Source organism: Lepidochelys olivacea (assembly GCF_965140295.1).
Source record: "Lepidochelys olivacea isolate rLepOli2 genome assembly, chromosome: 5".
Lineage (NCBI taxonomy): Eukaryota > Metazoa > Chordata > Testudines > Cheloniidae > Lepidochelys > Lepidochelys olivacea.
The window spans coordinates 62,951,670-62,964,252 of record NC_140415.1 but is presented as its reverse complement, the minus strand read 5'-3'; the positions used below and the strand labels follow the sequence as shown (position 1 = coordinate 62,964,252).

Genomic DNA, 12,583 nt, shown 5'->3' with positions numbered 1-12,583 from the left:
CATTGTTCTTAAGATCCAAGGGTTTGGGTCTGTGTTCACCTGTACCAATTGGTGAGGATATTATTCTCAAGCCTCCCCAGGAAAGGGGGTGTAGGGCTTGGGGGAATATTTTGGGGGAATAGGACTCCAAGTGGTCCTTTCCCTGGTTCTCTGTCTAAATCACTTGGTGGTGGCAGCATACTGTTCAAAGACAAGGCAGAATTTGTACCTTGGGAAAGTTTTTAACCTAAGCTGGTAAAAAGAAGCTTAGGGTTCTTTCATGCGGATCCCCGCATCTGTACCCCAGAGTTCAGAGTGGGGAAGGAACCCTGACAGAGACCTTACGAAGGAGAATTTGATATGAATTTGAAATTTACAGTCTGTGGCTATAGACATCTTTAATGTACTTCCATAGTTTGTAAAGTCAAGAAACTCTTGATTATATGTTGATTTTGTAAGCACATCTGATACATACATATATATACACCTCTACCCTGTGCTCTTGGTATGCAAACTACCATTTGGATTTTGGCCCATCAGCAGGTTATAGCCTCAGATATAGGGTGTGTCTACACTGCAATAAAAGACTTATGGCTCGGCCGGAGCTGACGCAGCCATCTGTGGATATTTAATTGCAGTGTAGCAATATTAATAGTGATGCTATGAAGTCTCACAGCATGACCACTTTCACTCTTGAAATCTTATTTGCAGTGGGGAATTGTCCTTAATGTGGTCACTTGGTGAAAAGTTGTAACAGCTTGTATCTACCAGCAGCTGCATATGGTCTTAAACAAAGCAGTAGCAGTGTACTGAAGAGATGTAACAGACACGTGCACGTCAGCTTACAGTCCACAGTATTTTATTAGTCTCTCTACCAAAGTAAGGAAGTCCATGATTTTCAGGTTATTGATGTGATAAAGGTGTGTGTTTGAGAATTGTCTCTTGATATTGCTATGGTCAGTGATACTGGAGCAGGGTTAAGGTAGTTTGGGTGACCTTAATTGTGTATTGCCATACTTTAACATTTGCAAGGGGTGTTACATGTAATCTTACCTTTGAATATCTAGACTCACTCACATTTATGTCTTTAAGAAAAGTTGTGATGTCATCACATTCATCTTGAGAGATAAGATCTCAAAAAAATACTATAGTCCCGTTTGACTAGGATGAGCCCTACTTGTTTTCTAACTTAGACTTCTTTTTCTGTTAGAGAACAAGTTTCCTTTGATGTGTGGACATGGATAGTGAAATCTTTCAAATGGTGCTATTTATTTCTGGAACCAAATACTATGCAAAGGTTGTTCAGATTGGTTCAGCTTTCTGTCAGAACAGAAGGGATTATGGAAATCCATGCAGTTTGTTTTTCAAAATGTTCCATTAAGTCTTTGAAATATTGATGGATGGCCATAAGCGATCCTTTTTACTTATTCTGCCAGTGTACTTGGATAGACATATCTCTTCAGAAACTGGAGTTAGTGAGGGAAGAACTGAACCTCAAAGTTATAGCTTAATATATATTTATTAAACCTCTCTTTTGGTCAGCAGCAGAATTCCTGAAATATCTGATGTCATCAAAGGTCATGATGAAGTTTACACAAGACTGAACTTTGCAGTGCTCAGTTTATGTTTCATATGTGGTCATTCAAACAAAGTTTACTTTATTTAGAGTGAGCTTTGGGAAACGTAGAGGTTAAGTCAATACTGTTCTTGACAGTCTTAACAAATTCACGTATTTAGGAGCAAAATGAGTGTCTTGATTTTATCGTATTGGTTTAAATGACTGCACTTAAGGTAACTTTAGCACTTTTGTGGTTTTGTAACCAATCAAGCCTCTTGAAAATAAATGCACAGCAAACAAAAAGTCATTTCTTATAGAGTGAATACTTAACTTTCAATACAATATGTGCCTAAAACTTCCAAGTAATTAGACGCAGAAATGTTTTATAATGATACCTGTCAAGAAATGTGGCTCCTATCACCAAGAAAATGAATCATTTTGGAAATATAAGAAGAATGGAGAAGGGGCTATCCTTATTGACAAGATGGCTACTTTCTCCTTGCTTTAAGGGTTTGTTTTCATCGATGCTATACTTTGTCCCAGATAAATATGTAAATATAGTTCAATTTATTCACATTTTAATCTATAATACCTGGACGTTTGTATCAGATTTCTATAGTTTAATTTTGAGATTAATTTTCTTATGCACCCATATACTTGTCAAGTTCTCAATTTTTTTCCTAGTATTTTCAAAACAAACAAAAAAAAGCAGTGTAGAGGGGCATTACCATAAATGTTGTTGTCATGGCAAATTGTTATTTCCTAACCCCTGTATCCAGGTAGATTAATTGGGAAATACTTCAACAAAACATCAAGTTAAATTGCATGTTCAACAAAACTCATCACAAATAGTTTAATTTTTCTGCCTAATTCAATTAAATTTTTTCCACCTGCGGTTTGGCCTAGTAATGTAGAAGAACCTATACGATTTTTATTCTTAAAATGAATGTCTCTTTGGGTTATTTCATTGCTAATATTTCTCTGGAGAGTTCTACAGAACTTTAGCTGGGTTGTCTAATGAGAACCTTATGAATTCTCAGTCTCGTCCTAACATTCCAAGAGTACGGGGAGGGAAAACCTTGTACTAATTCAGCGGAAACCAAAACTATGTCTGTTTCAGCACATTCAGTCAATGCCTGGATGAAAGAGAAATGTCTTTCACATGATTAGCTTCTCCAGCTAGCCTGTAGGTGGGTGTGTTTAACAGAAGGAAGCAGTAGGAATGAGCCTGTCAGCCTGCCTTTACAGCTAATTAGCTCAGCATATAACAAAGATAAGTGAGCCAGGGAGGAGGACCCCCTCAAGAATCTTTTGATTCTGGGCAATGTCTGATTGGCAGATGTTCAAAGAGATTCTTTAGTAATCCAGAGCATCAATGAACTGCACAAAATCAGTACAGAACTGGAATAATTCAGGCATGAGGACACTTTGTGGGTACACTCCGGAAAAGCAGAACCAGGATGGACAGAACCTTGGAGTCTCTGCAATATTTAATTGCCCAAGTACTGCCTCATAGAGACCCTGCCCTTGTATTTAAAGACTGTAAGTACCAAAGAAAGTTTCTTGACTTCTCAAACAATAGTTTTATTAATGTCAAATTTAAGTATGATACCATTAAGATCCTGTGGTGCACAGTATATTAAGCAAATAGTCTGATTTTATGGGACATAGATGATGCTGAGATAAACTGAAGTTATGCTATCTTCTGTTTTTGGGGGATGGGGGGTGATAATTGGCTTAAAACATTTCAAGGGTATATTCTAAAAGACTAATGTTCTTTCAAAATACTTCTTTGTAAGGGATCATTTGATTAAATTCAACAAAAGGTTTTGGGTCCTGTAGTGAAATCCACTATTTTGGCAATCTCAGAAAATGAAGGTGTAATTCTATAATTACTCTTGCTAACAATTAGTTTATTATATTAGACCACATATTTCATACATTTATGGTTAAACTGTTTCCTGTAAAGTTTTCCAGATGCTGAACTCTCAACTCTGAGCCCTGCTGTTGGGACAGATGCAAAGCAGCACAGTGTGCTGCTATTTGAACCACAGCATGTTGTCCTGCAAACGCTGCCTTTTTTCCCCCCTCCAAGACTTCTGAACAAACTAACTGCATACTTTCTTTGTGGTATTGTGTGCGTGACAGCAAATCTGTGAAACTGTCCAATTTTCCTTTCAAATCATATTAGGCAATTGCTATATAAAAGTCTTTATTTCAGCATTAAACTACCTCATGTAACTTTGTTTCTGAAGCTAATGTGATTAACTACTGTATATTGAACTCATTCATCTCTTGGTCACTCAGTTGAAATATATGCAGTTGAATTTAGCTCTCTATTCTACTGAGCCAGATTCTGATTCCCTTATTCATGATTTCAATAGGATTATTCATGGAGTGAGGTGTTACCCTTACTCTTGTAGAATATCTGAATCTTTCCCATTGTTTCTTACCTAGATTCATATATCAGTGCCTGGAGAAACAGGAATTAATAAGAAACATTATCCATGAGCAAATTCAGCAAAACACTACTTTAGATGCCATTATTTTACAGTTTCCTCCGTGATGAATGGAATCACTTTAGTTTGTCTCCCTAAAGGCAGTTTTTAGTTTATACCATTGGTTTCTGATTGTGATATTATGGTGCTTGCAGGTGTAATTTTAATCTGAATTGCTCGGTTATGTGCTGAAAAATATATTGCTAACATAGCATTTGAGTCTGGGAACACTTTCTTCACATACATATTTAATTGTAATCTATTTTAAACCCTCAAGCACAGTGTGGAAGGCACTTATTGAATCTCAGCTTCATTCATTTATCAGCAGCTACATTAACAGCTTATTGCTATTTCTTTCCACCATGGTAAACTACTTAAGTGTGCAACTGGTAAAGGAACTAGAGGAAATGTCTGTATACTGTATATTAACCGTTTTCTAATGGTCAGATTCCAATACCCTCACTTGCATTGAAAAATACTTCACTGAATAAGTAGTCTCCCTGAAATTAATAGGATCACTCCTGTAGAAAGCTACTTTACTCACTGAGTAGCATCAGAACCTGACCCCGAAGTAAGAGACCTAGACAGCTCCATACACAAACAATATGGTTTGTCAGGCCACCCACCAGGAGAACTTTGTGTTGCTGTGGTAGACTCACATAGTGCTGCAGTCCTGAGGCCTTGCTCTAAGAGGCAGGGAGAGCAGACATCGCAGGAGCAAAGAATTTGATATCAAAAGGGGGAGGAAAGGCATTCCCCTTTTTGAGTTTCCTTTGCTAACCAGTTCATAAAGATCAACTGACAAGAGTTTGATTGAAAATGTATGTACCAGCTGCCCAGACAAGGATACCGTGACCACCCACAGATCTAGAGATGGATAAAGTAAAAGAGAAAAAGCAGATGCCCAAAATTATAGATGGGTTGGAATGTCACTTTCGTGGGGCTTTTTGAGCTAAAACAGAAAGCACTCATTTTAAAGAATTCTAATATAGAAACTGTCCATTTTATGCCTGCTCCTGCTATGTGCTCCCACTGAAGCCAGAAGGTACACAGCACTGTATTCTAAAAGGTCCAAGCCACTGCATAAACCTGCTGCCACTGAACTTAGTGGGAGATTAAAGCCAAAATGATACTATACTTAATGTCATTGTCATGAAGAGGTTAGTATTGTCCTAAACCACCAGTCCTTGTACTGGAAGCGGTATTTTGTCAGTGGGATTCAAATGGGATGTGGGTAGAAATTATATTTTAGAACAGAATATCATTATGAGCATGCCTGTGTATTATTATTTCTACAGCTTTTACAAACATTCAAGGTGTACAGGCTTCAAATACTACCAGAAATAATCCAGTACTGAAATCACATCTGTTAGCTATAATAGTGCTTTACTACCTGTCACAATGCATTAAGAAAAAGATGGTTTTCCTTTACCTGACTGGGTAAAAGTAACATTGCTGAGTATAACTGAAATATTATAGGCGGGGCTGGTAGCACCACCTGTTGTTAAGATTGCCTGACACTTCCCATTTTAAGACCTTTGTTTTCAGTACCTTATAACTTTGCCAAACTTTAACATTGACTGATTTTTTTCTATCCCACGTATCTGTCTCAGCATGAGTTTTGTTGGAAAATGTCAGCCAAAATGGGTCTGCAATTTCTGATAAGGCAGCTAGGGAAATACACATTTTGCCCATGTTAAAAATTCTGGTGATTTTTTTTGTTTGAAAACTCCAGCACCCCATACTTTCCATTAAAGACTAGAGATTTTCCAAGGAATTGGCCTTTGTGTCTGGGCTGTGCTTTTTGTTGTTATTATAAAAATCTGCCCAAATTTGGCCAAGTTAAAAGCCTTTAGAAAAAAAATCCAGTTCACACATGCTTTATAAAGACTTCTTAGAATTTAGCAGCTAAATTCCCATGAGATTCCATTTGCATTGAGCGTGATCCAGCAGAACGGAGCAGAACTTTCCCCGCCTCATCACTTGCTGTAGAATACCTTTCCAACATTGCTATTACGTTTGTGGTGGTGGTACCTCAGAGTCCCCATTATGGGTCAGAACCCTATTGTGCTAGGCGCTGTTCAACTACAAAACAAAAAGATAGACCCTTCCCCATAGAGTTTACAATTTGAATAGGCTTGGAAGGATTAGATTTTTGTTGGTAAATATCAGTTTCACCATATATACACGCAAACCAATTTAAAAAATATTTCCATCAATCTACATTTACAGATAAACAAAGTAAGAAAAATGCTTAAGAACTTGTTAGAATTTAAGTGTACGTACTTTGTATGTTTTGATATGTAATGTTGAAATTTTGCTTTCACAGTTACAGAGATTGGAAAAAGTGAAAGGTCATCTACTTAAAATAATTGTCTGCCCTTTGTCTGACACCCTCCCATAACTTCCCACAACTGTATTTAAATAGATTAAGAAAAAATACTTTAAAAAGCATTGATACAATCAGTAGAAATTTTATTTAAAAAATGGAATTCTGTCAAGCCTAAATTTAAGTAATGGGCTATTGGCTTTTCCCTCACTACAGCTTTGCTGTAAAGCACTACAAAATGTCCCAAAATTATCATCCTTGAATGCAGAATTTAAAAATTGTCTGTATGGAAACGCATTTACTTTTTTAGAAATATTTGAAATTAATGTTTTTGTGAACGTAAAGGTCTGTCTGTTTCTCAGAACCAGATTCTTGGCAGTGGCACCTATATCCTACAGTGCTGGTTTCTTTAGAAATGGGCATCATTTTGTTTTTCAAGTAGGAGGGAAAAAGAATAAACCTGATCCAAAACCCACTGAAGTCAATGGAAAGACTCCTACCCCAATACTTTGGATCAGGCTCTGTATGATCTTGGTAAATATTTCTCTGGCAGTTTTATTTATATAAATTGCGTCTGTTTGAAGCTGCTAGTAGGTTTGGAATGTAAGTAATAGTCATCCCAGCAAAAATAGATTAGTGGACAGAGTGCAGGCGAGGCCTTTAAAAGTGCATGATATATACAGTTATCCCATGGATCTACATTTATTACACTGATGATCTGTGCTATCAATTTTTTTATTGCCATAAATTTGGGATTCTCAAATCACTCATGAGCTGTGGAGCCATGAGCCAGTCTTTCCAAAGAGTGGCAATAAAAGCTTTATACCACACACCATTATTTAGACTATAAACCCCCAGGATTATTTTTATTGACAATAATGCCTACTGTGTGCTGGATACTTTCCAAATACTTATGAAGGATGGCCCCAAGACCTCACAATCAAAATCCTCAAGAAACTTTGGCCCCAGTCCTTGGGTTTCAGCACAGAACCCAAAAGAGGCAAAGATGGCTTTATGCCACACTTATGCCCCCTAACTTCTGGACAGTGGCAGGGAGAAACCAGAGTCTAGGTCAGTCTCCAGTGCAAGTTAGAGCAGTCTCAAAGCTGCTCTAACTTTTGTGAACTGGTGATCCATCTTCCCAGACTGAAGCAGCACTCCAGCCACCTCCCCTTCACTCCAGCATGCCACCAACCTGCACTTCTACACTAGGGGCTATGCTGGCCTTGTGCCACCAGGGGTTTCCCTCCCACCAAAGGAAGTTTCAGCTGCCTGAGTAGTGCACAGGGGTTATCCTGAAAGCAGGTTCTGGCCCCTTGTATCTGTACATGTGTCTCATATTTTTGGAGCGCCAATATGCACATAAACAGTAACATCTTGTTTGTTACCAGTTAGTCTTGTTTTAGTGGGAATTTTTGTCTTCTCTTATGTTTGAAGTACATTATGTCCTGTGGAAATTTAGCATGGGGATAAATGCAGCTTAATGGCATCATTATTAATGTACTAGCATATAACGGTTTGTTAGTGAAAATCCTAGTTTGTGATTATTACATCCCTATCTGCAGCAGAGATCTGTGTATATAGTTAGAGCATACATTTATTCCTTTAAAATATACACAAAACTGATGACGAAAATATGAACATGAAATACCAAAACTCCTATAGAACCTGATGGTTCCCACCTAAATTTCTGCCCCTTTTCTCCACATATTTAAACACTATAGGTTTGTTAGTCTGAACTCAATTTTAACAACTTCTTCAAGATGCATGTGTTAAGTTACAGTCCATAATAGGATACAGCTGCAGGAGGGCGCACTTCTAACTTATGATCTTTGTTTAAATTATATGGTTTTACTGAGTATGTGCCACAGATGGATTTAAGAAATGTAAGACGACTTTAGTAGCCTTTCACTAAAGAATCTTCTTTAATACTTATCTTTTTTAACTCCAAAAGCTTTTATTATTATTCTCTGTATTTGAGTGTTCATTTAATGATAGTCTGTCAAGTTAGTTAAAACAACCCTTTTCCAGAAATCCTTTTAAGTTTAAAAATGACAAAGTAGATGGTTATCCTGTGTGTTCTTTGTATCCTGCTTTCTTTTGACATTGAAATGTTGTCAGAGTTATGACTCCATTTCACTCTACTGGTAAGACTGCATGACTTCTGTTCTGAATAGCCCCATTAGTCTGAGGGTTTCCCTTCTCAAATAATATCCCCATCTATGTGTGAGTGTTGTCCACTGTCCTGTTTACTGCCAATCCTCTACATGTTTGTTCACCTCAGGTAGGGTAACTGTAAACATGCTTTAATGTTACTCCTAGAAATATGGAACCAAATTCACTGCTGGCATAAGTGAACACAAATCCTCTGAAGCAATTAATTTTCATTAAATTATGTTCCTGCTTATGTCAATGTTGAATTTGACTTGTGGTCTCTAGAATGTTCCATATGCTTCCTTGAAGAAAAACAAGGAAAATGTATTTCCTCCCCCCCCTCCCCCAAGTAAATAATGGCGTGGGTAGCAATACCTTGCATAGAGTATGCATCCTCATTCCATGGCAATTGCCCAACCCAGAGACATAAAATAACATTTCTGAACACCTGGCAGAAATTAGCCATTTTAAATCAGAGTTACAAGGAAATCCCATACACTTATTCCAGTGGAGGTAGCAGGGAAAGCAGCCATTTTCCTCCAGCCCCAACCTATCCATAACTAAATACAAAGCCCACACCAAACTTTAGTAACATTAAGGCTAGTACCATGATTATGGAATATGCAACAGAATCTAAACTTCCATTTAAAGAAATTACATTCCTTGCCTCTTATGTTCCTGAGGCCTTCCAATTGTAAACTAATGTAGTGTCTTCCTGAATCTGCCACCACCCGGGGAACTATAGCTTTGAGGTGTGGCCTGCCCTCTTCATCTCAAAGCAGCATTAACTCTAATTACTGTAGACAATTAAAATGCCAAAATTGTTAACTGGTTCACTGCTGGTCAATCAGTGATGGATGCAGTAGCAGTTTTTGGGGTGGGATCAGTGAAGTGGTTGGTTGTTATCAAGTATTGCCTAGGTAGGGTGTCACAGTTACCAGGCCAGCTGCACTTGAGCTCTCTCAGGGTGACATCATGTCTCCCCCTCACTTTGGCTGGCCTACAGCCACATTGGGTAGCACCCATGCAAAGTATTGATTATTCAGAACCAAGGCATTCAGAGAAACAAATCTTAAAACATTAGACAATCTATCTGCATCTTATCTAACTCCTCAGTCTTTCCTTGCAAAAACAGCTAGATCCCATTTGTCTTCTAGGCACTCATTTCAAGGAGTTGGGATGACAAAGAGCATCCCTAATGGTCTGTGGATATGTCTTTGCAGTTAACCCCTGTGACTGGCACCCTGGTTTTTTGTATGCATGTTAGCCTCTCCTGATTACAAGCAACCTCACACCTACCCAACTTACTCTGTCCTCAGTGTTTCTGCACTCACCCACATGTCTATGGGGGGCATATCTCAGGATTCTTTGTCTGGAGACATTCTTGCAGGAAAACTTGTCCATTCTTCAGAGGGAAATGTGGGAAGGGCATTGGAGGAATGGTACTTGAGAGATTTTTTGCCTGCATCCTCACTGCAAAGTGAGTGGGTTCCAGGCTGAATTAAATCAGAGCCTGGATTCTAGCCTGGGTTTAAAGCACCTCCAGTCTTGGGTCAAAGAGTAAGAGCCCCAGTTAACTGTGCAATGAAGACATGTCCTCAGTCTTCCCCACTATTTATCGGGGTTGTTTTTATTAGAATCCCAGCTTTCCCACAAGAGTCTCTCCCCTCCCACCCTTGGCCATACTAGCCAGAGCCCAGCAGACATGAGATTTCAAAGGAATTGGCCCCTCTTGTTTCTGAGCACCAGACAATAAGGTTTCTCTGAAGTCATTGTCTGCTTTCTGGCCCTCCTAAGTGGACAGCTCTGGCTGGGGTTAACCCTTTGAGACCATGTAGCCAGTATCATAATAAGAACCAAGTAAGATGAGGCATACCTAATATTCACACCAATAATGCAGGTCTCTCCCATGTTCTCCGCATGTGGAGAACTGAAATTTGAAGCAACTTGGAATTCTTAAGTCATCTCTTCTCCTGCCCGTTATCAACTTTCAAAAGGCAAAATCCTCACTGTTTCCTGTGTGTCAAAAGTCCTAGGTCAGCTGTCAAAGCTGCTACTTAACCCTCCCTCAAAAACTTCTGTACTGGTTACACATTACCAGTATAAAAGGTGAACATTTGGGGAACAGCATAAAATACATGTAATTCTAAAATAGCACAATCAGTATTATCCATATTAGTCATTTTTTGTATTTAATTCAATATTTTTTTGTTAACTTGGCACTGCCATATCTTTTCCTGTTTGTTGTAAAATTCAGTATCCGTGTCCCAGAAACCAGGGGACTCTTACCACGGAAGTTAGGTCCAGTGTGCTGCATAGTCCACAGAGCCTTGGCTATTATGGGAACTAACAAAAGCACCGAAATGCATAGTAAAGAGATGTTCTTTCTATCCCCTTGTAACTAGAAGTTTGGTCTGAAACCCTGATAATGCCCATGAATGGAGGTAAATTAAGGATAAAGGACCCATGAAATCCTTATATTGTAAACTGGTCACATTTCTAACATTACTTAGATATTTGTATTACATAATTGTAACATTAAAAGAGAGAGGAAAATGCATGGGTGAAATTCTGGCCCATTGAAGTCGAAGGGAGTTTTGGCATTGACTTCAACAGAGTCAGGATTTCATCCTATAAGTTTAACTGATTCAGTAATGTTACAATATACTGAATAACAGATTTTAGAGCACAGGTAATTTAAACCATTAGGAAAAGTAGTCACCAATGCACATAGGTACTCTAGTCATTGTTTAAACATCTTTGGCCATATTATATTTATTTTTCAAAATACAAAAAGCAAATTAAAGTGAATGACATTAATTCCAAATGAGACGTAGATCGCAATGCTAAGTTTAGTGTGTTTGACGCTTCCAACATTAAAAAAAAATCTATCTTTTTCATTTGTACATCGTTACTGGATAGTTTAAAAGTTGGATTGCTGCTGCACTGCACTCCTGTGGAGCATGCAAAAACTTGTGTGAAGAAAAATAGGTAAATATCAGTTGATTTGACAAGACTTCATCCAGAATGTTCAAAAAAATAAATAGTGCAATTTCTTATATGCAAATGAATGTAGAGGCTCTAAGTAAACTATCCATATTGCTATGGTAGCTGTTTCAAGAGGGATTAAACAGCCACCTATATACCTGATAGTGGTAGAATGGTTCCTGATACCTCTACAATGCTCCTTGGATTACTATAAGATGCAAAGGAACTTTTACAAACCTCTCTGGTTGCCAGTTACATCCTGTTTTTTGTTTTTTTTTCTTTTAAATTAAATGCCCCCTTTTTGGAATGGATATGTTTAGAATAACTTGTGATAACATTTTTAAAATATATATGAATATGAGAGCATAATATGTTGTCTACACACAGAATTTTCACTGGTTTAATTTACATTGGTTTAGTTAAACCATTGCAAGTTGTGAGTATAGACTCTTATATCGATTTTAAAACTGCCCTATATCAGTTTACTTTGTGCCTATAAACTTACTCATGCAAGCTAAACCAATACAGGCCTGCTTTAAACCAGTCTAAGAGACTGTCTCACACAAAGTCACACTGCTTTAACTAAATAAGGAATAAAATCACAACTTGAGTTAAACTGGTATTATTTTGTGTGTACACAAGCCCTAAATTTTCTTGGATTGTAAAACCTTGGGGATTATAAATTCAGTCTTCCTATGTGTGTGAAAAGAGTGTAACAGTAGAGTAGAGTTAATGGGTGTTGCCAGAATACTACTACTAATAATAGCTATACACTGCCTTTCTCTAGATACTTGTCCTGTTAGCTTAACCTATAAAAAACAAACATGGTTTAGACATTGACAGCCAAAGTTAAGTTTCAGGACTTCAGCAAAAGAAGATACTCTGCCTTATTTTTCTGTGACCAAGAAGAATCTCTTGGTTGCTTAGGGAACTTTATGTAGATTAATTTTTAAAACAGCTGAAGGTATCACAAAGTCTAGTGAAAACTTTCAACCAACCAAGAAGTATTCACAGGCTGTCCAAATGCTGAACTAGTCAAAAGAGAACAAAAATGATATATTATGAATTTTCTCAGTC

The 12,583-nt window shown here is 37.8% G+C and overlaps 1 protein-coding gene across 2 annotated transcripts in view; it reads left to right on the top strand.

Annotated features, from left to right (window-relative positions):
- The first annotated feature begins 2,807 nt into the window (after window positions 1-2,807).
- LIX1 (limb and CNS expressed 1) overlaps window positions 2,808-12,583 on the top strand; it is a 41,093-nt gene continuing 31,317 nt past the window's right edge. For both annotated transcript variants that reach the window (XM_084629244.1, XM_084629243.1), the window contains exon 1: window positions 2,808-3,079. In XM_084629244.1, coding sequence (XP_084485370.1) covers window positions 2,998-3,079 — 82 coding nt within the window. In that variant the 5' untranslated portion in view covers window positions 2,808-2,997. The remainder of the gene's footprint in view (window positions 3,080-12,583) is intronic.